General features: G+C 39.1%; 1 protein-coding gene and 1 pseudogene across 1 annotated transcript; both read right to left on the bottom strand.

Annotated features, from left to right (window-relative positions):
• Positions 1-21,650, bottom strand: LOC110146558 (olfactory receptor 7A17-like). The gene is made up of 3 exons (XM_070458415.1): positions 21,501-21,650; positions 18,556-18,704; positions 1-1,272 (listed from the first exon to the last, which is right to left on the bottom strand). The coding sequence occupies exons 2-3, from the start codon at positions 18,570-18,572 to the stop codon at positions 288-290; spliced, it is 1,002 nt and encodes a 333-aa protein (XP_070314516.1). The 5' UTR covers positions 18,573-18,704; positions 21,501-21,650; the 3' UTR covers positions 1-287.
• Positions 18,868-26,173, bottom strand: LOC110146559 (olfactory receptor 7A10-like; annotated as a pseudogene).
• Between the last annotated feature and the right edge of the window lie 416 nt (positions 26,174-26,589).

Here is a 26,589-nt window from a genome sequence, read left to right on the forward strand (position 1 = left end):
AAGTATTTCATCTCAAAAGAGTTTATTCTTAAGAAATGGGCAATTTACATATATTTCACATTTTCAAGTCAATTTTGGAAAGTCAAAAAAGGACAAAATAAAAACTATACATGAAAGAGAACAGAAAAGTTAATAAAGGTTTTGTTTTGTTTTGTTTTGTTTTATTGTATAGAGAAGTTGAAATCAAAGAAAAGGAATACCAAGCAGTCAATTGAAGAAACTATTGCTATAATCACAAAACAACCACAGAGTCAAAATTCCTGGCTCTGAGGCTTCCAGTCTGGGTGTCATGGGCAGTTCTTCAGCGCAGGAGAAAATGGCCTTTTTATAAAAGTTTTCATCCCAAAGAATCTTTTCAGAGCCCTCTTTATGTCTTTATTTCTCAAACTGTAGATAAAGGGGTTCAGCATGGGTGTGACCACAGTGTACATCACCGAGCCTGTTGCACTTGAGTGGGAGCTGTGGGTAGCAGCAGAGCTAAGGTACACTCCTAAGCCAGAGAAATAAAATAAGGAGACAACTGAGAGGTGAGACACACAGGTTGAAAATGCTTTATACTTTCCATGGGCTGATGAGATCCCACAGATAGAGGACACTATCTTCGAGTAAGAGTAAAGAATACCAGTCAGGGGACCACCACCTATAATCACAGCTCCAAAACACAGTGCTGTGTTATTGAGGAAAGTGTCATAACAGGCAAGTTGGACAAGCTGTTTGGTTTCACAGAAAAAGTGGTGTATTTCCAAGTCTGAGCAGAAGGACAAACGTAACACCATTAAGCTGTGTAACAATGAGTATGTTGCACTTATTACCCAGGACCCCAGAATCAGACATCCACAGAGCCAGGGGTTCATGATGACTGTGTAGTGCAAAGGGTGGCAGATGGCCACGTACCGATCATAAGCCATCACAGCCAGGAGAAAGTCATCTAATCCTGCAAAGAGTATGTAAAAATACATTTGGGTGATGCAGCCTTCATAGGTTATGACTTGGCTCTGCATCTGGATGTTCCACAGCATCTTTGGGATGGTGGTGGAGATGAAGCAGATGTCTACAAAGGACAGGTTGGAGAGGAAGAAGTACATGGGGGTGTGGAGGTGGGAGTCTGAGCTGACAGCCAGGATGATGAGCAGGTTTCCAAACACAGTGATCAGGTACATGGAGAGGAAAAGTCCAAATATGAGGGGTTGCAGTTCTGGTTCCTTTGAAAGTCCCAGAAGAAGAAATTTTAAAAATTGTGTGCTGTTCCTTGGTTCCATGTGGTGGAAGTGACTATTGGGCAAAAGAAAATACCAAGAATAATTTTCACTTGAACAGGAATAATTTACATAACTGAACTACTATAATTTTTATTTTGCTGGCAAGAAATTGATGTTAAGATTTTATATATAGATAAATTCTCCTTGAGGGTACACCCTCATTTCACCTGTTAAAATTTTTGCCCCATTCACAGTATATTTTTAAAGAGTTCATGTATTGGGTTGACCAAAAGAGTTGCTCATTGTTTTTTTCATGTAAGATGGATCTAGTAGCACTCACTTGTCTTTAACATAATTTGAAACAATTGTATTATATTGTGACAGATATCATATCAGCATGCATTTAAAAAAAATAAAAATTTTTGAATTTTTGTGTAGCTATTTTAACATTGAAGATGGAAGAGAAAAGCAGCATTTTCAGAATTCTATTCTTTATTATTTCAAGAGTGGTAAAAATGCAATGACAAAGGGTAAAAAAATGGCAAAAAATTAAAAAGAGATTTGTGAAATGTATGGAAAAGATGATGTGACTGATCAAACATGTCAAAAGAGGTTTACAAAGTTTCATGCTGGAGATTTCTCAGTATACAATGCATCTTGGACAAGAAGACCAGGTGAACTTGATAACAATAAAATCAAGAGGTTCATTGAGAACAATCAACATTACACCAAGAAGGAGAGAGTTAATAAACTCAAAATATCCAAATCAAGTGTTGAAAGTCATTAGCTTGGTTTTGTTAATCACTTTGATGTTTGTTAAAATCACTTTGATGTTTGTTAATCACATAAGTGAAAGTTGTTCAGTCATGTCCAACTCTTTGCGACCCCATGGACTATACAGTCCATGGAATTCTCCAGGCCAGAATACTGGAGTAGGTAGCCTTTCCCTTCTCCAGTGGATCTCCCAACCCAGGGATCAAACCTAGGTCTCCCACATAGTAGGCAGATTCTTTACCAGCTGTGTGTGACAAGGGAAGCCCTTATCACATAAGTAAAGCAAAAAAAAAGAAAAAGAAAAGAAAATCCTTCTTGACCACATTTCCACATATGACTCTACTTAAATGTAATGAAAACATTCTATTTTTTAAATAAAATGTGACGGGTGATGAAAAGTGGATACTGTACAATAATGTGGAATGGAAGAGCTAAGCAAAATTAACCCACCACCAACCATGCCAAAGGCCAGTCTTCATCCAAAGAAGGTGATGTTATGTATATGGTGGGATCGGAAGGGAGTCCTCTATTGTGAGGTCTTTCTCGAAAATCAAAAGATTAATTCTAGCAAGTGCTGTTTCCTATTAGACCAGCTGAAGACAGCACTTGATGAATAGCATCCAGAATTAGTGAACAGAAAATGCATAATCTTTCATCAGGAAACCACAAGACTGCTTATTTCTTTGATGACCAGAAAAAAATTCTTACTACTTGACTAGGAAGTTCTGAGTCATCTGCCGTATTCACCAAACATTGTACCTTCAAATTTCCATTTATTTCAGTTTTTACAAAATTCTCTTGATGGAGGAAAAAAAAATTTTTTTTTCACTTCCTTGTAAGACTGTAAAAAGCACCTGGAACAATTCTCTGTTCAAAAAGATTTAACATTTTAGGAAGATGGAATTATGAAGTTGCCTGAAAAGTGGCAGTAAGTAGTGGAACAAAACAGTGAATATGTTGTCCAATAAAGTTCTTTGTGAAAATGAAAAACATGTCTTTTATTTTACTTGAAAAAAATGAAGGAATTTTTTTTCTTTTTTTTTTTTTTTTTTTTGGTCAGCACAATATTTACAGTTGTAATGAGAAACTCTTTCATGACTTTGAGAAGCATATATTGAAAGCCAACATATTTCAAACACATACTCAGAATAAACAGATGCAGAAAAACAAAGCCCCCACATTCCAAGAAAGATGGAAATTGATATTCAAATAAGTATATTATAGACTGTATCCAGTGATGACAGATTCTATGAAGAAAATAAAACATGTATAAAGGAAAGAGAGGCAGGAGGTGCTATTCTGTACTGAGTGTTCAAGCAAGGCCAGCAGACAAGATGATAATTGAACAGATAGTTCAAGAAAGAAACTTCCCTGGTGGCTCAGATGTTAAAGCATCTGCCTACAATGCAGGAGACGGGGGTTTGATCCCTGGGTAGAGAAGATCCCTAAGACAAGGAAATGGCAACCTACTCCAGTACTCTTGCATGGAAAATCCCATGGATGGAGGAGCCTGTAGGCTATAGTCCATGGGGTTGCAAAGAGTCAGACATGACTGACCAACTTCACTTTCACTTTAAGCTCAAGAAAGAGAGAGAAGGATCTAGAAAGATCAGAAAAAGTGTGTGCCTGGCAGGGAGAATGGGCTTTCCTGGTTGGCTCAGATGGTAAAGAATCTGCCTGCTAATGTAGGAGACGCTGGTTCAATCTCTGGGTTCGCAAGCTCCTCTGGAGAAGGAAATGGCAACCAGTCCCAGTATTCTTGCCTGGGAAACCCTATGGACAGAAGAGCCTGGTAGGCTACAGTACATGGGGTTTCAAAAGAGTCAGACATGATTTAGTGAATAACAACAACAACAAATACACGAGTCCAAGTGCCTCTGTTTTAGGAACTTCTCTCACGCCACAAGGCACAGGTTCACAGACACACCATGGTCTCCTGGGCTGTGTTTCTATCATGAATTTCATTCCCAGAACCGCCCTTCTTAAGCCATGGAGGGTGACAACTCAAGTTGGTCAGATCAGATTAGCTTTCTCCTAAAGAATGTGGAAAACCTAGAAATTCCAGTTTATAAGCTTCCAAGAGAAGAATAGATTTGGGGTTCCTTTTTGCAATGGCCACTTTCTGCCCCATTTTTAAAGAAATAAAAAAGTTATGGGAGAGGGGTAGAGAGGGGAAAGAATGAAAAAAAAATCTAATAAGCTCAAATGGCTTCATCAACTGTGATGAAGAAAAGCTTTCTTGGTTGGGCAGCCTTTCAACTTCAGCTACATTCTTTGGTGCCACGAAAAAATCATAAAGATAAATACCTTTCTGTTTTCCCCAAGGACAGAAACAGTGATATCTGTATGATGTGAGAAACCATAGCATATGTAGTCTAATATGTCTCATCCTATAATAAAAAGAAATGTCCTTATTTCACTGGGTATCCCTCTCAGGTAATAATCTATTTGTATAGTCCTGTAATTTATTGTATTATGAACATTCATTGGAAGCATTGATACTGAAGTTAAAGCTCCCATAATTTGGCCACCTGATTCAAAGAGCTGACTCATTGGAAAAGACCCTGAAAAGTTGTGGACGAGGGGGAGATAGATAATGAGATGGTTGGAAGATATCACTGATTTAGTGGACATGAGTTTGAGCAAACTAGGGGAGATAGCAATGGACAGAGAAGCCAGGCATGCTGAAGTTCATGGGGCAGCAGAGTTGGACCAGACTTAGTGAGTGAACAACAACTCCTTTCATTGGAAGCAGTTTATATCTCCCATTCTTCCTTCCACTAGCACAATTTAATTGTCAACATTGACAATCGAGTTTCTAAGTGCAATGTTCTTTTGTCAGCATCATAAATAAAGGCATTATCAAGAAAGCCCTTATAGCAGAAAGTGAAGAGGAACTAAAAAGCCTCTTGATGAAAGTGAAAGAGGAGAGTGAAAAAGTTAACTTAATGTTCAACATTCAGAAAACTAAGGTCATGGTATCCGGTCCCATAACTTCATGGCAAATAGATGCAGAAACAGTGGAAACAATGTCAGACTTTATTCTTTGGGGCTTCAAAAATCACTGCAGATGATGATTGCAGCCATGAAATTAAAAGATGCTTGCTTACTCCTTGTAAGGAAAGTTATGACCAACCTAGATGGCATATTAAAAAGCAGAGACATTATTTTGCCAACACAGGTCTGTCTACTCAAGGCTATGGTTTTTCCAGTAGTCATGTATGGATGTGAGAGTTGGACTGTGAAGAAAGCTGAGTGCCGAAGAATTGATGCTTTTGAACTGAGGTGTTGGAGAAGACTCTTGAGAGTCCCTTGGACTGCAAGGAGATCCAACCAGTCCATCCTAAAGATCAGTCCTGGGTGTTCATTGGGAGGACTGATGCTGAAGCTGAAACCCCAGTACTTTGGCCACCTCATAAAAGAGTTGACTCACTGGAAAAGACCCTGATGCTGGGAGGGATTGGGGGCAGGAGGAGAAGGGGATGACAGAGGATGAGATGGCTGGATGGCATCACCGACTCGATGGACATGAGTTTGAGTAAACTCTGGGAGTTTGTGATGGACAGGGAGGCCTGGCTTACTGCGATTCATGGGGTCGCAAAGAGTCGGACACGACTGAGCGACTGAACTGAACTGAAGAAATCCAGCAAAAAACCTGAGTGATCTCTGTGCTATGCTGTATTGGCTCTTAGGTGACCTCTGGGACAAGTTCACGGCTTCCTTTCTCCCTGGTCCTCTCCTGAAGTGCCTATTAAGCTCTCAGACTCACCTGCATGGAGACTCTGGGAATAAGTTTTTGGTGTGGAGGTCAAAATTCTTCCATAAATGATTGACAATGCAGACAGGTTTTATTCCCAAACCAGACAATAAGGAAGAGGATCAAGCATTGATCACACAGCTAGATTTAGGACTGCAAAGGCAGCAACCACATTCTGTCCAGAGTTGCACAGGCTGAGGGACTGCAGCCAAGGAGGTATTTACATCTTTCTATATCAGCTCATTAGTCATGTTTTCCTCTTGTGACTCCAGCCTCCAAGTACATGATTTCCCGTGGGGATGCTGGTCTGGACATAATGGATTTTTTTCTTGCTTCTCCATTCCTAGCAGACTGCATTACATTAGGTGAATCCAGTTTTCATCACTCCTTCTCCTTTACCTCTCCTTCCAAAGCTCTGACTCCCAGCACTTCATCACATCCCTGAGTTCAAATATTGTCAAAAGTATAATATTGAAGGTTTGTCTTGACTAAGTACCTTGGTTCTTCAATGCTTTGATTTGTAGTGGAACATAACTGCTGAAATCTCTGAATGTGACTATTCCCACTAATGCTAAAGGGGTATAATTTTGCTCCTTTAATAAATGAATTATAATCATTGGTTTCATGAAAGTTTTGCAGTTCCAATAAGGATTCCCTGCTTATATCAGAAGTTAAGAGCTGTCATTTATCCCTCTTAATAAAATATTTGTAACTATGGAAGACCTTTATAGATATTCTTATTCACTACTAACCTACATGTAATAGAAACTGTCAAATTTAATTTTTAAAACCCTGTCTTCTATGAGTTAGAACTTATATGAACTTCATTTTCCATTGTAGAGATGGAACTCAGAGGGACTTAATGTTTTGCTTAAAGGTACATACCAAGTGAGGGATGAAATCTTGACTGGAATTAGTCAAGATACTTCCAGTTTTCAGATTCTGGGCAGTGGTTCTTAACCAGAGATGATTTTTCTCCTGGGAATATTTGGCAATGTCTAAAGAGATGCTCACTCTGGGAAATCTCATGGACAGAGGATCCTGGTGGGCTATGGTCCATGGGGTTGCAAAGATTCAGACATGACTGAGCAACTAAACAGCAGCAAAGGGATGCTGTTAATCTCTTATATACAGCAGGACATAGCCCAGTACAAGTAATCGTACTGTCCCAAATGCCAACAGTGAGAAGGTAAGAAAAGCTATTTTGGACCAGAATTTCTACAAGTTCATTTTGCATAAAAATCACCATGGTCTGTGGTTGAAATGCAGAATCTATTTCATGAGGTCTCTATTGGGCCCATGGAATGGATTTCAAACAAGCTTAGTTATTGAAACTGCAAATCTTGTTCTGTGGATCACAGTTTGGGTATCAAGGCAGCAGTCCTATGTTAGGGTCAAGTGTATATAGTTTTAGTCTACTCCACAGATGCTATTTTATGTATGTAATTTTGAAAAAAGTTTCTCACTCATTTTATAGATGGCAGTGAATTATGTGACAGATCTTTTAAATATAAGAGCTCTTAAGTGACAAAAATAAAATATAAATATTAAGAAGAGTCTGTGGTAGGCAGAATAAAGGACTCCAAAAGACATCACATCCTAAACCAAATAACTTTCTAATATATTAGTTTATATAGCAGGGTAATTAAGACAGTAGATGGAATATAGCTACTAGCAATGTGTTTTAAGATACAAAAATTAGCCTGAATTTTCACTTTGGACTAGTGTAAGCACAATGATCCTCTAAGTGTGAAAGAGAGGAAGAAGAATTGGAGTCAGAGAAACTTGTGAAGATGCAAGGCTGCTGGCTTTGAAGATGGAGAAAGGATATAAGTATATATATCATTCCATGATATAAGGAATGCAGGTGGCCCCTGGAAATTGGAAAAGGAGAGGGAATTAATCCTCACCTGGAACTTCCTGAAAGATCCAAGCCCTCCAGATGTCTTGATTTAAACCCACTGAGACTCATTTCAAGACGCAGTGTTAGGGGACTCACACTGACTGAAACCGCTCACCTTGACCAGGCTCTCTAGTAACCATTGGCATGAGTTATTTTACAACAGGAGGTCCTGGTAAGGAATATGGAACTAATAAGCCACAACCAACTGGAAGAGTTTGGGAAAGGTCAAAAGGAGACACCATGTGTCCGTCCACCTCCCAGAATCCCTCTCGTTATCGTCCATCTTGGCTGAGTGATGCGTGCACCACCAGGAAGGACTCTGAGTCAGAATGATTGGCCAAAGACACCCCAGAAATTAATCCTATCACCATAAAACCTGAGACTGTGAGCCACGTTGCAGAGCCGTTCTCCTGGGTTCCCTCACCCTCCTGCTCTCTACCTGGGTGCCTTCTTACAGTAAACCCTCTTACTATGTCAGCACGTGTCTCCTCAGACAATTCTTTTCCAAGTGTTAGACAAAAGTCTGCTCTTGGGGCCCTGGAGTGGTGCCCCCCTTCCTACAACAACAGTATCTGTGCGAGTCTGTTTAGTTGAAAGAAAGATGTTCACAAATGCACATACATGTATATATACACACACTCCTTACTCTTGAAGGTTTTCTTTGGACTCAAAATGTATCCAACATTTCACGTATTTCACAACTTTCATCTGAATTAAGTTGTATTATATATACCATACTGCCTTCAGAAATAAGGGTTTTATTCCCAGGTGGATTACATTCTAAAAATTATTTGAGAAAGCAGCTCAAACTTACTCAGTATCTTCTCCAGTTGCATACAAATTAATCCAATATTATGTATGCTCAGTTTTGTATGAATCCTTTAATTTGGCAGATTGTGTGAAGATTACTGAATGTAACTTACTCTTTTAAAGGTGTGAAGATTACTGAATATAATTGTACTCTTGTAAATTAATTAAAATTAAAATTTTAGTGTTCATGAGTCAGGTCAGATCTAAATATAGCTGATTCACTCCAGACACTGCTAGGAGATTCACCTTATAACTGTTGCAGGAAGGGGGATCCCTTCCAGGGCTCCCGAAACTGGGCTCTTGTCTAACACTCAGAAATGAATTGTCCGAGGAGATTTTATTGGGAAAGTGTGCCCAGGCAGAGAGTACTAGGGTAAGGGAACCAAGGAGAATTGCTCTGCCACTGGCTATCTGGTTTTATGGTGATGGGATTAGTTTCTGGGTTGTCTTTAGCCAATCATTCTCACTCAGAGTCCTTCCTGGTGGTGCATGCCTTATTCAGCCAAGATGAATGCCAGCAAGGATTCTGGGAGGTGGTCAGACATGTGGTGTCTCCTTTTGACCTTTCCCAAACTCTTCCAGTTGGTGGTGGCTTATTAGTTCCGTGTTCCTTACCAGGGCCTCCTGTCTTAAAACAACTCATGCCAATGGTCACTGTGGTGCCTGGCCAGGGTGAGCGGTTTCAGTCAGTGTGCTTCCCCTAACATAACTAGGAAGAAAGGAAAGTGTTATATATTGATAGAGAAACAGTGAAATTAAGCCAATTTAAATTTGTAAACTATTTCTCCCATAAAGTAAAGGGTTAACATACATATATAAATGGAGTAAACATCTTATATTGTTTGAAGAAAGGAGAATAGTGCAGATGCAACATCATGGATAAGCTTCAGAAACAAATCACAGCTGAATTAGATCCATGGGAAGCCCCGAAGAGGTTGGAAAAAACCCACCAAGCAATCACTGGCTTGGTAATGGAGCTATAATAAAATAAGTGATTTTAAGTTAGCTTCTTAGGCAGTAAGAGCCAACCAATAGAACATAAAAGCTCTGGGAGAAGGCGAGGGTGGGATGTTTCAGGAGAACAGCATTGAAACATGTATATTATCTAGGGTGAAACGGATCACCAGCTCAGGTTGGGTACATGAGACAAGTGCTCGGGCCTGGTGCACTGGGAAGACCCAGAGGGATCGGGTGGAGAGGGAGGTGGGAGGGGGGACTGGGATGGGGAGTACATGTAAATCCATGGCTAATTCATATCAATATGTAACAAAAACTACTGTAATGATGTAAAGTAATTAGCCTCCAACTAATAAAAATTTAAAAAAAAAAATGAAAAAAAATAATAAAAAAAAAAAAGCTAAAGGAACTGAGGGAATGTTAGTGAAATTAGATAGACTTGTTTAGGCTTCAGGGACAAAACAGAGCAGGCCTCTGACCTTGCTTCTAACCTGCCTGGACACTGACCTGAGTGTGAATGACTGCCTGCTGTGAGTGCAAGACTTGCAGCACCTTAGATGAGATGGAGAAGGAATCTTGAGATTGTTGAGCCCCTGGAGATGGTCTGGCCAACAGGCCCCAGCCTTAAGGACTTTCCAAGTTTTACACGACAAAACCAACAGCATTAACATGAAATCAGAAGCGCAATTTGCTCACAGACTGATGATGATATCAGTTTGAGTCCTGGGATTATACCTGGTAACCCTGAACTGAAATCTTTGAGGTCTCACCGATGGATAGGACACACTGCCTGGAAACCTTTCCCAATGGGGACTCCAGATGAGCTGTGTCACGGGATTTCTCAGTGTTGTTTGAGTCTGCATGCTGGTCAAAAGTCAATTTGGTGATGCATCCACTGCTGTTTCTACTTTTCTTTTAATGTTAGTATATGAAAAGTAAGCTAGATAATTCTCTAATAAGTATTGGTAATATTTACTTGGATATAATGAGTGGCTTATTTTGCTAACAAATCCTTTGAACCTGAGACAAAAGTGAAAACTTCTGGCAAAACAGGGAAATTGTAATAATTTGTTTTATATCATTCTAAGTAATTTTATTGATATTTGAAGATAGCATTCATGGTTAAATACAGATAATTGTATTTATGAAATACTCTTTGGAAATTCCCTCCAGGAAATCAGAAGGAGTCAAAAGGATATATGCCTCTTTGTACAAAATGCTGACTTGAATCACATGTATGGACAGAAACTGAAGCTCTCTAATGAGTCATTCTTTGGTCATGAGGATATATATGGATATTACATATGCGTATGTAGGTGCTCAGTCATGTCTGACTCTTCATGACCCCATGGAATGTAGCCCACCAGGCTCCTCTGTTCACAGAATTCTCCAGGCAAGAGTACAGGTGTGGGTTTCCATTTCCTCCTCCAGGGGATCCTCCCAAACCAGGGATCAACCCATGTCTCCCACACTACAGGCAGATTCTTTACTGTCTGAGCCACCAAGGAAGCCCGCTTCCTGTCCATGGTTATTAAAAATTTGAAAAGAAGATACATTTTGTTTAAAGCCATAGAAAGAGTCATTTCTATGCAGCACTGGAAGTTTGCAAACAGACACAAGTAGATACTTCAATTTAAAAAGTGTAAACACTCTTTGTAAAGTGTAAACCAGCCAATCCTTCACCCTAATGAAATAGGATTTGTTCCCATAGATACCAAAATCCATACTTCAATGAACAGATATAGTGAATGAAAATGATATATTTTGCTCAGAAATATAAAATGTAAAATAAAATTTTCTTTATCATATTTAACATTTCCCTGACTCAAAGGTGATGCTAAGTGAATCTATTTGAATTTGTGTTTCTATGTAAACTGCACTTGGATTCACGTAGTTGATAACCATTGTCCCCAGTGACTAGGGTAGGCACTGTGGACACAACTGAATGAGAGAACATAAAAAAGTGAAGAATAAAACTGAATAACCACCTGTAAAAAAAAATTAAATACTCCATTTTTAAGAAGGGCAGTTAAGACAGTGACTAACATAGGGATGATGTACACAGGAGTGAAAACAGTGGTATCAGCGTTCCTCTATCACAAAACGTTATGTCTTGCCCCAGCTATTAAGTGTAGTGTTTTCCCACATGAATAATGTAACTTGTGACTATTCTTTCAGTAACACAAAATAAAAATTACTCGGAATAATGTCTGTCACTTGAGAAGAAATTATTCTTTAGAAATATATGCTAGCCCTTAAAATAAATGGGGATTTTAAATATTGTGCATCAAGGCTGAGAAAAAAAAAATGAGAAAGTAGGAAATGGCAAAGGGGAAATCTGCCTATAAATCAGACAGAGAAGGAAACACAATAATGTGATTTACTTCAACAATATAGAGAAGTTGAAAGCAAAGAAATAAAAATTTCAGGAAATAAACAGAAGGAGCACTCTGATCAAAGAACAATGAAGTTCAGGCTCCAATGGCTTGAGCCCTGCAAAAATGAAGTTTCTTCAGCTTTATGATAATTGGCTTCTTGAAATTATTTTTTATTAGAGTGTAGTTTTATGATAATGTTGTCTTAGTTTCTGTTGCACAGCAAATTGAATCAGCTGTATGTAGAGATATATCCCCTCTTTTTAAAAGTATTTTCCCATGTAGGTTACCACAGAGCATTAAACAGTATACTATGCCATATACAATATGTTCTCATTGGCTGTCTATTTATACATAGTAAACAGGTCAATTCCAATCTCACAACTCACCTGGTCCCCTCCCAGCTTTGGTATCCAAATGTCTCTTCCCTAAATCTGTGATCTATTTCTGCTTTACAAATAAGTTCATCTGTATCTTTTTTTTTTATCCAATAAGTCCTGTGAATAGAAATGTATCCCCTCCTCATTTTCATGTGTTGGTTGACATTCTTGTGTGTTGTGTTTTAAGCGTCCTATTTCAGAGTACAAGAGGTCAGATCAAACTGTCATAAAAAACTGATCATTCCCCACAACACACACACACACACACACACACACACCACATGCATAGACAGAGTGCACTGTGACCTCCTGGGCTAGTTACTACCAATCTCTTCTAATTACTAGTAATTACAAGCCCAGTAATTACTAAATGGATGATATGGGAGAAGCTGTCAGCATCAGATTATCTATATACATAATATATAGAAATAGTACCCAAATTCTATCCCTTATCATTTCCTGAGGTTTCCCAGATTGCACAGTGGTTAAAAAAAAAAAAAAATCTGCCTGCCAGTGCAGGAGACACGAGAGACATGGGTTTGATCCCTGGGTCCAGAAGATCCCCGGGAGAAGGAAATGGCAATCCACTCCAGTATTCTTGCCTGAAAATTTCCTTGGATGGAGGAGCCTGGTGGGCTACAGTCCTTGAGGTCACAAAGAGTTGGACATGATTGAGAACTGCGCATAATAGTGGCACACACGCACACACACACAAATATCATTTCATGCATATGTAAATATGTCTCCCTTTTAATATGACAATTTTGTGTTTTGTAATTGAAGAAACTTTAAAAATTGGTCAAAGAAACAGTAATAGAGAAAAATGGATATAAGAGGCAAAAAAAAAAAATATCTAGTGAGCTCAAATAGTCCCTGAGAGACCTGAAAAGGAAAAAGATTAATCAATTCTGGCAGCAGTCCAACTGAAGCTAAATCCCCATAATGCTCAGAATTACAATTAAAGCAGGAAAAGTCAATGTATTCAAAAGAGAAAGGAATGGTATCTCAGATTTAATGAGCTAAGGGAATAAACCCACAATTTGCAAGAGTAAATACCATATACAATAGTAGGATAATTTTAAAAGATTAGGTGGTAAACATCTTTTAAAATTTTTAAAAATCATTAATAATTATTAATTTATTTTTATTGAAGTATAGCTGAATTACACTACCATGTTTGTTTTAGGTATTCAGCACAGTAATTCATACACACACATATACACATATATGTATATGTGTATATGCATATATATATATGTGTGTGTGTATATATATATATATTTGTTTTCCTTCAGGTTCTCTTCCTTTATAGGTTATTATAGAACCCAGAGATGCAGGTTTGATCCCTGGGTTGAGAAGATCCCCTGGAGAAGAAAATGGCAACCCACTCCAGTATTCTTGCCTGGAGAGGAGCTTGGTGGACTACAGTCTAAAGGGTTGCAGAGAGTCAGACATGACTGAAGTGACAGCACCACACACATAGTGATTTTGAGTATCTTTTCATATATCTTTTAGACATCTGTGTCTTTGGAGAAATATGTTTAGATCTTCTGCTCATTTTTTAATTGGGATTTTTTTTTTCTAATTGAGCTGCATGAGATGTTTGTATATTCAGGAGATTAACCCTTACTGGTCACATCTTTAGAAAAAGTTTTTTGTTTACTTTGTTTATGGTTTCCTTCACTGTGCAAAAGCATTTAAGCTTAATTAAGTACCATTTCTTTATTTTTATTTTCATTTCTATTATTCTAGGATAGAGATCCAAAAAGATACTACTGTGGTTAAGTGAAAGTCCTGCCTATGTTTTCTTCTAAGAGCTTATAGTATCTGGCCTTTTATTTAGGTCTTTAATCCACTTTGAGTTTATTTTCTGTATGCAGTTAGAGAGAATGTTCTAACTTCATTCTTGTTCATGAAGCTGTCCAGTTTTCCCAGCACCACTTATTGAAGAGACTGTGCTTATGGTTTAGTTTTACTTCCTTTGTCATAGATTGGTTGATCTTAGGTAAATGGGCTTAATTCTGAGAGGTAACTATTCTGTTTCATTGATCAACATTTATATTTTTGTGCCAATACCACACTGTTTGGACACTTTAGCTTCACAGTATAGTCTGAAGTCAGGGGGTCTGATTCCTACAATTCCATTTTTCTTTCTAAAGATTCCTTTTAATTGGGGGGTTTTATTTGTTTATTTTTGTGCATGTGTTTATAAGAATCTGTCTGCCAATGTAGGAGACTTGAGTTTGATCCATGGGTTGAGAAGATCCCCTGGAGAAGGAAATGGTAGCCAACTCCAGAGGGGAAATTCCATAGAAGAGGAGCCTGGTGGGCTACAGTCCATGGGGTCACAAAGAGTTGGAGACATGATAGTCATTAAACAACAACATATATGGATAGAGGAACAGTGACCTTAAATTAAGAATATTCACATTTGAAAAGCTCATTTACTTTCTGTAAATGGGTAACTTAGTTATAAACAAGGAGTAAGATGAGTATAAATATATTTGAGAGAAAAGGGCACAAGAGTCACATGCAGATTCGTGAATGAGCCTTAGAAACACAATGTAGAGACTCACAGATGAATATAGATTCATCAAGTGTCAGGCAGGGCTCAGTACTACTCCCTACCTGACTGCCCCATTCAATAATAAAGGCATTATGATAAATCATTTTATCTTAGATTGGCTTGTTATGCTGCAATAACTGGGGAAATTATTGATTGAATAATCAGAACAAATAGAATTGAGGTTAGTGAAAATACTCTGCTTCTCTTTGTTTTTGTTGTTTTTCAGTCACTAAGTCATGTCTAACTCTTCGCTACCCTATGAAATGCAGCATGCCAAGCTTCCCTATCCTTCACTATCTCCCTGAGTTTGCTCAGACTCTTGTCCATTGAGGATTGACCTTTTCCAGTCCTGTGGCCACTGCCTTGTCTTCCAGATTTGCTGACATATTGAATGCAACACGTTGATGTCATCATCCTTTAAGAGGTCAATCCTCACGTGCACCCCAATGTTCATCGCAGCACTGTTTATAATAGCCAGGACATGGAAGCAACCTAGATGCCCATCAGCAGACGAATGGATGAGGAAGCTGTGGTACGTATACACCATGGAATATTACTCAGCCATTAAAAAGAATTCATTTGAATCAGTTCTAATGAGATGGATGAAACTGGAGCCCATTATACAGAGTGAAGTAAGCCAGAAAGATAAAGACCATTACAGTATACTAACAAATATATATGGACTTTAGAAAGATGGTAATGATAACCCTATATGCAAAACAGAAAAAGAGACTCAGATATATAGAACAGACTTGTGGACTCTGGGAGAAGGCGAGGGTGGGATGTTTCAAGAGAACAGCATCGAAACATGTATATTATCTAGGGTGAAACAGATCACCAGCCCAGGTTGGGTGCATGAGACAAGTGCTCGGGCCTGGTGCACTGAGAAGACCCAGAGGGATTGGGTGGAGAAGGAGGTGGGAGGGGGGACCGGGGTGGGGAATACATGTAAATCCATGGCTAATTCATTTCAATGTATGACAAAAACCACTGCAATAATGTAAAGTAATTAGCCTCCAACTAATAAAAATAAATGGAAAAAAAAAAGAGGTCAATCCTCATTCCAATTCTCAAGAAGGGTAACACTAAACAATATACTAACCATCAAACAACTTCACTCATCTCCCATGCTAGTAAGATCATGCTTAAAATCTTGCATGCTAAGCTTCAGCATTATATGAACCAAGAACTTCCAGATGGCCAAGCTGGATTTAGAAAAGGAAGAGGAACTAGAGATCAAATTGCCAACATCCACTGGATCATAGAGAAAGATAGGGAATTCCAAAAAAAATCTACCTCTGTTTCATTGATTATGCCTTTGACCATGTGGATCATAATAAAATGTGGAAAGATCTCAAAGACATGGGAATAACAGGCCATCTTACCTGTCTCCTGAAAAACCTGTATGTGGGTAAAGAAGCAATAGTTAGAACCCTGAATGGAACACGTGGTTGGTTCAAGATTGAGAAAGGAGTACAACAGAGCTGTCTGCTGTCTCCTTGTTTGTTTAACCTATACACTGAGTACATCATGAGAAAAGTTGGGCTGGATGAGTTACGAACTGAAATCAAGATAGGTGGGAGAAACATCAACAACCTCAGATATGCAAAGGATATCACTCTAATGGCAGAAAGTGAAGAGAAACTAAAGAGCCTCTTAATGAGGGTAAAAGAGCTGGCTTAAAACTAAATTTTGAAAAAAAAAAAATAAGATCATGGCACCTGGCCCCATTACTTCATGACAAATGGTGACTGAAGCCATGAAATCAGAATATGTTAGCTTCTTGGCAAGAAAACTAGGATAAATCTAGACAATGTGCTAAAAAGCAGAGATGTTAATTACTCTGCCAACAAATGTCCATTGATAGCCAAGGCTATGTTCTTCCCAGTGGTCATGTACGGTTGTGAGAGTTGGACTGTAAAGAAGATGGAATGCTGAAGAATTGATGCCTTCAAACCATGGTGCTGGAGAAGACTTCTGAGAGACTGTTGGACAGCAAGATCAGATCAGTCAATCTTAAGGGAAATCAACCCTGAATACTCATTGGAAGGACTGATGCTAAAGTTGAAACTGCAGTATTTTGTTCATCTGATGTGAACTGCTGACTCAGTGGTAAAGTCACTGATGCTGGGGAAGATTGAGGGCAGAAGAAGAGGATGTCAGAGGATGAGATGGCTGGATGCCATCACCAATGCAATGGTTATGAACTTGGGCAAACTTTGGGAGATGATGAAGGACAGAGAGGCCTCGTGTGCTGCAGTGCATGGGGTTGCAAAGAGTCAGACGCTACTGGGCAACTGAAAAACAGCAGCAGTGTGTGCACTGAATCAGTGATGCAATCCAACCATTTCATCCTCTGTTGCCCCCTTCTCCTCTTGCCCTCAATCTTTCCAAACACCAGAGACTTTTCCAATGAGTTGGCTCTTCACATCAGATAGCCAAAGTATTGGAGCTTCAGCTTTATCACCAGTCCTTCCAATGAATATTCAGGGTGATTTCCTTCAGGATTGACTGGTTTGATCTCCTTGCAGTCCAAGGGACTCTCAAGAGTCTTCTCCAGCCCCACAGTTCAAAAGCATCAATTCTTCAGTGCTCAGCCTTCTTTATGGTCCAAATCTCACATCCATACATGACTGCTGGAAAAATCACAGCTATGACTATATTAATCTTAATTTTGGCATTTATTCTGATTTGAAGATAATCCTCTGATTGTAACATTATTTATCTTTTTGTCAGGTAACAGTATTAAAAGATGACTGCACAGACATCCTTTCCAGCTACCCAGGAGAGCTTGGCAGGACATGTATGTTGGTGCAGAAACATTGCAGCACCAAGGTCAGCTTGCTGGTGCTGACCTTGAATACCATGAACAGGTAGATTCAGGTTGTCTTATGAGTAATTTATGATAATGAAGTTGAAGAAATGCCTTTGTATTGAATATATAGGGGATATATAAGAGCTATTGTTTATCTGCTTCCCCCTTAGTGTTTATGATGAAATTTAGAAAAATTTGAGTTATTTTATTTAGAGCAATGGGAAGAGTCATATTTGTAGGTATCATTGGAAGTTTTCAAAAGGAAACAATGAAAAGATTAAAATATGCCATCCAATATGTGTGCATGCTAAATCACATCCAGTGGTGTTAGATTCCCTGGGACCCCATGGACTGTAGCCCACCAGGTTCCCCTCTCCATGGAATTCTCCAGGCAAGAAAGTGGAGAGGGTAGCCATTTCCTTCTCCAGGGGATTTTTCTGACCCAGGGATCAAACCTGGGTCTCCTGTATTGCAGGCAGTTTCTTACCTTCTGAGTCATCATGAAAGCCCAAGATGCTATGGTATGGAAAAAAGAAAATCAACCTTTTGACCAAAGCAGTATATATAGACACATAAGTTGACCTTTGAACAAAAAGAGGGTTGGTTTCCAACCTACTGCATAGTGAAAAATCCTCCTATAATTTTGCAGTCATCTTTCTATATCACTGATTCAACCAACTTTTAAAAAAAAAATACAAATTATCTTGGTTCTTAGATGTTTGTTTTAAATGAATAATGCAGCTCATCACTTCAGGGAAAGAGGAGAAATTACTTAGGATGACATATTTAATTTGAGAAGTAATTATTCTTAATAAACCTATGATGCCCCATCAAAGAAATGGAATTTCCAGACAATTTTGATCCAAAGCTAGGAAAATTTTGAAATAGGACAAAATAAAAACTGCCTATGTATATAACCAAGGCTTAAGTTTAATAAAGAGATCTACTAAAAGTACACAGTGAGAGTGAAACTCATTCAGTCATGCCCAACTCTTTGCAACCCATGAATTATAGCTCACCAGGCTCCTCTGTACATGGGATTCTCCAGGCAAGAATACTGGAGTGGGTTGCCATGCCCTCCTCCAGGGGGTCTTCTCAACTCAAGGCTTGAACCAGGGTCTTTTGCTTTGCAGGCAGACTCTTTACCATCTCAACTACCAGGGAAGCCCTAAAATTACACAAAGAAACTGAATTTTAAAAATGGAAATCTCAGGAAATCAGATGAAGGAGTAAATCTTATTCCACAGTGTTCAAGAACCACAATTTCTGGTTCTGAGGCTTTGAGTTATGCAATCAAGGGCACTTCATCAGCCCTAGTATAACTGGCCATTTTATACTGGAATGAAATGGAATCTCTTCAGAGACTTCTTTATGCCTTTATTTCTCAGACTGTAGATGAAGGGGTCCAGTGTAAGTGTGAGCACAGTGTACATCACCGAGGCAATTGCACTTGAGTGTGAGAGATGGGCAGCAGCAGAGCTAAGGACCACTCCTAAGGTAGTTCAATAAAACAAAGAGACAACTGAGAGGTGGGCACACAGGTGCAAAATGCTTTATACTTCCCCCGGGCTGATGAGATTTTACATATGCAGGAAACTATTTTAGAAAAAGAGTAAAGGATACCAGCAAGAGGACCACCACCCATCAGGACAGCTACAACATACATCACTATGTTATTAAGAAAGTTGTCAGAACAGGAAAGCTGTACCAACTGACTGAGTTCATAGAAAAAGTGTGGAATTTGCACAACTGGACAGAAGGACAATGGCAACACCATTAAGCTGTGTAGCAAGGAAAACAAGGCAACCACTACCCAGGATGTCAGAACCAGCAGTCCACAGAGATGGGGGCTCATGATGACCATGTATACAAAAGGTGGCAAATGACCACAAAGTGGTCATAGGCCATCACAGTTACAAGGACATCATCTAGTTCTCCAAAGAGAATGTAAAAATACATCTAGGCAATTCAGCCTTCATGGGTAATAACTTTGCTCTGTGTCTGAATATTTACCAGCATCTTGGGATGGTGGTGAAGGTGAAACAAATGTCTGCAAAGGACAGGTTGGACAGGAAGAAGTACATGGGAATGTGGAGGTGGGAGTCTGAGCTGACATTCAGGATGATGAGCAGGTTTCCAAATGCAGTGATCAGGTACATGGAGAGGAAAAGTCCAAATGTGAGCAGCTGTAGTTTTGGTTCCTCTGAAAGTCCCAGAAGAAGAAATTATAAAATTTGTGTATTATTTGCTGGTTCCATGTGGTGAAGGTGATTAACAGGAAAAAGAAAAAATAATATGACTAATTTTCACAAAAACTGGCATAATTAACATAGCTAAAACTATTTAGCTCTTTATAAATCAATGTTAATATTTTATTTGCAAAGAAGTTCTCTTTGAGGTACACTCCATTTCATTTCTGACTAGGAATATTTGTCCCATTCTCAGCATATTTCCAGAAGTCATATATTCTAGAGATTTAATGAGAAATTGTTTCATATATTTGAGAAATATATATTGAGTGCCAACTGTGTTTCAACTACATGCAGGCAATAAGTAGAGAGTGATGGAAAACAAATCCCCCACAATCCAAGGATGATGAGAGATGATGTGCAAATAGAATATTATATGTCAGCTGGTATCAAATGTTATGAATAAAACAAAACCAGATATAAAGAAGAGAGTTGTAGGAGATGTTATTTTGTGATGAGGGTTCAGGCAGGGTCAGAAAGCAAGGTCATAACTGAAAGATAGCAAAGAAAGAGAGAGAAGGATCTAGTTTGACATGAGGAGAATTTTGTGCCTGGCCACTGCAAAGTAACTGAGAAGATGATTATTCCACATGCTCAGATCCAAACAAGGAAGCCAGTGGGGTAGAAGAATAAGCTAGAACAGGAGTGATTAGAGATGGTGTCAAGGATGCTGAGGAACAAGGCGGCCTCCCCACTACAAGTGAACCTTCAGTCCACAAAGAATCACTCCTTCTGTGTTGTTCCCAGCACTTTATTAACTTAATCATAAAAGCTTCCTGTGATTATATCAGATCCGCTTCTTCATACCATCTGTTGATTGAATTCTAGCTTCTGTGTTGTAAGTCATCTCTATGTGTGAGTCCAGGTGCTTCAAAGAACTGCTTTCACTTCCCAAGGCTCAGGCATGCACACACACACATACACACACACAACATTGCCCTCCTAGGTTGTGTTACTGCCATGCATTTCTCACCCAGATCCACCCTCCTTAGGCCCCGATTAGTTACAACTTAAGATAGTTAGGTCAGATTAACTTTCTCATGAAGGATTTGTAAATGGTACCCAGAAATCAGAGTTTATAAGTTCTCCATGGAAATAGCCTGGAAATAGACTTGGAGTTCCATTTTGGTATGGCTAATTTCTGCTTTTTATTTAAAGAAATATAAAAACTAAGAGACAGAGGAACAGAATAGACATAAGAATATCAGGGGAAAATATGCAGTAAACCCAAACAGCTCTCGACACAATACAATAAATAAAGCCTCCCTTGGTTTGTCAACATTCCAAGTTCAAAGACTTCTCCCTGATGTCCAGAAAAAACAATAAAGAAAAACATACTTTTGCTAAGGACACAAACAGTGATATCTTTATGATGTGAAACATCTTACAGTTTGAATATCCCAAAAGGAAAACATGCAAATGAGATAAACTATCAGTTCAAAACCAGAAATACATAGAACAAAAGCAGAAGACTTCTTTTTCCTGAGGCTTTTCCCTATTTAATAAATAAATAAAACCTGTTAATAAATAAAGCCTTTATACTTACTGTCTACATCTACTGGAAGCATTTTACAACTTCCATTCCTTTTAATTGGACTTCCGCTATGACCATCTAATTGTCAACACTGAGACTTGCATTTCCCAGCACAATGTTCATTTTATTTTTAGATCGTAAACAAATACGTTGTTATTAGCGAAGCCAACAGACAACTGACCTCTGGCCTCTGTCACGTACATGTTTCTGGCTTCACTCCTCTCTGCTTCTCTCCCTGCAGTGTCTGCGGAGCTCTGAGATTCACCTGCAAGCAGATTCAAAGAAGGCTTTCCCGATGGAAGTCAAAACTCCTCGCTAAAAGACTGATGAGGCAGACCAAACTTTTGTTCCCAAACAGGACAACAGGAAGAGACCAAGCACTGACCTCTCAACCGGATGTATGATTGCAAAAGCAAGGACCACATCCTGGCCAACCAAAGAGGCACAGGCTGAGGGACTGCAACAGAGGAGATATTTAGAGCTTCCATGTTAATTAGACATGCTTTCCTCTTGTTACTCTAACCTCTATGTATATGATTTCCCTTGGAGACACTGGTCTGGACAGAATGAATTTTTTTTCTGCCAATTCTGTGTTCCTAGGAGATTGCTTTATTAGATAAATTAAATTTTTATTACTGCTTCTCTTTTACCTCTCCTTCTTCCAAATCTCTAATTCTCACAGAATCTCATCACATCCCTGCGTTCAAATTTTCTCAAACATATGATACGAAGAATTTGTCTTGACTAGGTCACATGGGTCTTCAAAGCTTTGAAATGACTCTTCCCCTCTTCAAAAGGGGGGATGTTTGTTTTTTTAGTGTAAAACCTTAGGTATTATAATCCCTGGGTTAATGATAGCTTTCCCAAGACAATTAAGAATGTACTAACTATATTAGAAATTGAGAACTGTCATTTTTTACAGCATTATAAAACATTTGTATTTAATTATAAGAGGGATATTTAGATATTGTTATGCCCAATAAGCTCACTTGGCATATTATCCTTGACCCAAGGATCGAGTTCATGTCTCTTAAGTCCCCTGCTTTGACAGGCAGGTTCTTTACCACTAGTGCCACCTTGGAAGCACTGGCATATTATAGAAATTGTCAGATTTAATTTTAAAAACAGTGAATTGTATGAAGTAGTACTTTTATGAACTCCATTCTCCATTGTCAAAATGAGACTCTGAAGGATTTGATGTTCTACTTAATGGTATAAACCAAGTAAGGGCTGGAGTCTGGATTGGAATCTCTTCATTCTAGAACTCTGGGCAGTGATTCTCAACCACAGAACAGCATGCAATACAAATAATTAGCCTGTGTAAGGCAAAAGTAAGAATGTGAGAAATCCTATTCAGACCAGAACATCTATAGATTCATTTTGCATACAAATCACCAAGATTTGTGGTTCAAATACAAATTCTGATTCATCAGGTCTCTAGTGGGGCCAAGGACTGCATTTCTAAAGAGTGGTTGATGCTGCAATGCCTAGTCTGGGAATCACATTCAATAGCAAGGCTGTGGTCCTGGGTAAGAGTCAGGTATACACAGGGTTAGTCTTCTCACCAAGAAGCTTTTATGTATATAAGTTTGAAATCAAGTTCTTCACTCACTTATAGGAGAAAAGTGAAAGTGTTAGTTGTTCAGTCATGTCCAGTCATGTCCTATAGTCTGCCAGGCTCCTCTGTCCATGGGATTCTCCAGGCAAGAATACTGGAGTGGGTAGCCATTTCCTTCTCCAGGGGATCTTCCACACCCAGGGACGGAACACCGGTCTTCTGCATTGCATACAGATTTTTTACCACTGAGCCACCAGAGTGGGAGTCACTTATAGGTGATTACACATAATTTGTTATCATAACCACATCAACCATTGCTTGACCTTAATGAAAACAAGACTTTCACATGGACACCAAAACTGATACTTTACTGAAAAGGTATAGAGCATGAAAAAATATTTTGCCTAGTAATAAAAAATGTAGTTTAAATTTTCATCCTATTGACATTTTTTCCCTGACTTAAAGACCATATTAAGTGAATGTACTCAAATGTGTGTTGCTGTGTAGACTTCACTTGGAAACCTGTAGTGGATTATCATTTGTCAGTAACTAAGGTAGGCACTATGGACAATGCTGAATAAGAGAACAGGATCTGAAAGAGAAGAATAAGACTAGATAATCACCTATAAAACACATTGTAGGTTCAATCTCCATTTTCAAGGATAGTTATAGCAGCGATTTTCAGAAGAATGTTGTACACAAAATGAAAAGCTGTAGTCTCAGATTTCCTCTATTATAAGATCATATCAAGTACCTTGGCTAATAATAAATGTAGTTTTTCCACAGTAGTCCTATTGTTTACTACAATCTTTCAGTAGCACAGAGAAAAATTATTTGGGATGATATATGTCCTCTGAGCAGAAATTATCCTTAAGAAATCCATGCTGCCCTATGAAATAAATAAGCATTATATATATTTTAAATCAAGTTTGGGAAAGCCTTGAGAAAGTAGAAAATGAACAAAGGGGGAAACTGTTTGTAAATCAGACAGAGAAGGAAACATAAACGTGAGTTACTTCAATGGTATAAAGAAGTTGAATCAAAGAAATGAAAATGAATCAAAGAAATGAAATGGAGACACAGAACAATTCTATGTTCACACTCTGAACAAAGAATATTAAATTCTGGCTCAAATGCTTTGCAGTTTGCAAAAAATAAGGACTTATTTAACCCTATGAAAATTAGTCCTTCTATTGCTGCCATCCCAAAGAACATTTTCAGGGCTTTCTTTATATCTTCATACCTTAGACTAAGAGGAAATGGTTCAGCATGGGTGTAACCACAGTGAACATCACTGAGGCTGTTTCACTTGACTGTGAGCTATGGATACCAGCAAAGCAAAGGTAGAGTTCTAGACTTATAATAAATCAGGAGACAAGTGAGAGGTGAGACACACAGATGGGTGCATACTTGTGCAATAAGTCACTTCAGTCATGTCTGGCTCTTTGTGACCCTATAGACTGTAGCCTGCCAGGCTTCTCTGTCCATGGGATTCTCTAGGCAAGAATACTGGAGTAGTTGCCATTTCCTTCTCCAGGGGATCTTCCTGACTGAGGGATTGAACCTGTATCTCTTAAGTCTCCAGCATTGGCAGGCAGGTTCTTTACCACTAGTGCCACCTGGGGAAGCTATCTTAGAGTATGAGCAAAGGATCATAAGTGATCACCACCCATGAATACAGCTTCAAAATATATCCCTATGTCATTAAGAAAGGCTTTATAATTGGTAAGTTGGACCACCTGTTATATTCTGCTGCTGCTGAGTCACTTCAGTAGACTCTGTGCAACCCCATAGACGGCAGCCCACCAGGCTCCCCCGTCCCTGGGATTCTCCAGACAAGAACACTGGAGTGGGTTGCCATTTCCTTCTCCACTGTTACATTCTACCTGTTATTTATTCCCTATTCTGGGAAAGATCTCAGCTATTATATATTTAAATAGCATCTTTTCTTTCTCTCGCACTCTCTTTTCCTTCTAAGATACTCAGTATACTTATTACCTCTTCTATTGGAGTCCTATAATTCTTGTAGAGTCTCTTCATTAAAAAAAAAAAAAAAAACAGTGCTCTTATTCCTAAATCATTCTACCTTTGAGGTCACTATTTCTCTTCACCATATGATCTGCTCAACTTTTAGTGCTTTCTAATGCATATTTCCTGGGTGTTCATTGGAAGGATTGATGCTGAAGCTGAAACTCTAATACTTTGGCCACCTCATGCGAAGAGTTGACTCATTGGAAAAGACCCTGATGCTGGGAGGGATGGGGGGCAGGACGAGAAGGGGATGACAGGGTATGAGATGGCTGGATGGCATCACCGACTCGATGGGCGTGAGTTTGAGTAAACTCCGGGAGTTTGTGATGGACAGGGAGGCCTGGTGTGCTGCAATTCATGGGGTCACAAAGAGTCAGACACGACTGAGCGACTGACCTGACCTGAATGCGTCTTTCATCTCATTTACAGAGTTCCTCAACTGCAATATGTCTGTTTGGTTATGTTTAAGAGTTTTCATCTCTTTGAAAATTAGATCTTCTAATCTCTTAGAAGATTAGATGGTGTTAAGGTTGGTTTCTGGAAAATTGTCATTTTCTTTTGTGATTCTGTGTTACTGCGGTTTTTCATGGTGCCCAGTGGTAGCGCCTCTGGCAGTGCATTTGAAATTACAAACACCTTTTTCATTTAGGTAAAAGTCTGTTCATTCTGATTCTAACAATTCCACAAACTGGTAACAAGAGGCCTTTCTGTGTTTTTCAGCTAGGTGACACAGTAACACAAGTCTTTTGTTTCTTTTACCTGAGTTGCATCCGAGTTGCATTTACTGAAGTAGGAAATGCAACCCACTCCAGTATTCTTGCCTGGAAAATTCCATGGACAGAAGAATCTGGAGGGCTGCAATCTAGGGGGAGGCAAAGAGTCGGACACAACTGAGTGACTGAGCATGCATGTGCTCATTCATCTAGCTATTCTTAAGAAACTAATTTTGTCTTTCACTGCCCCTAGCAGAGGCACTGCTTGGTGCATTGTCATCACTGCTGGTGCCTCCAGGGTCACTGGTGCCTTGGTGCTGCTAATGTCCCTGATGTGGCTGGCATCTCTGCTCAGGGAACATGATAGTGGGCAATTTTGCATCATCCAGGGTCACCTGGTTCAAGGTCCCCACCAGCACTGCTGCCTGTTTCCCTTGGTTGTAGATAAGGCTGCATCTGGAAGGCCAGATTCCCATGTGCCACCTCCACTGGTGCTACCAAGTGCTCTGGGTCTGTGGACTCAGCTGCCTCAGCCATTGGGACCGTGGGCATGGCCTCTTGCTGTTTTCCCCTAGATGCACCTCTTCTGTGTATTCTAATCAACCCAATTTAACATGTAAAATTGTATGAATCTCTGGACTCCTGGTTATGGGACAGATGAATATTTGCTGAGTTATGGAACTCTGATTAATCAGAGATAGAAGGGGAGAGAAAAAGGGAGTGTCTGTGCTACCATGATGCTGATGTCATCAAAGATATATTTATTTTTTGGTAAACTGTGAGATTGACATATATATATGGAGTTAACTGTCATATATTGGTGAAGAAAGACATTCAGTATAACAGTAGACAACATCATGGTTGAGACTTTAGAATTACAACATAAAAAATGACAGGTGAGTATAGATTCATGAGGAGCCAAATAGAGATCAGGATAACCACACACTATGCAAACTCGTTTGTTAATA

Source organism: Odocoileus virginianus, chromosome 3 (assembly GCF_023699985.2).
Source record: "Odocoileus virginianus isolate 20LAN1187 ecotype Illinois chromosome 3, Ovbor_1.2, whole genome shotgun sequence".
In the NCBI taxonomy this organism is placed as follows: domain Eukaryota; kingdom Metazoa; phylum Chordata; class Mammalia; order Artiodactyla; family Cervidae; genus Odocoileus; species Odocoileus virginianus.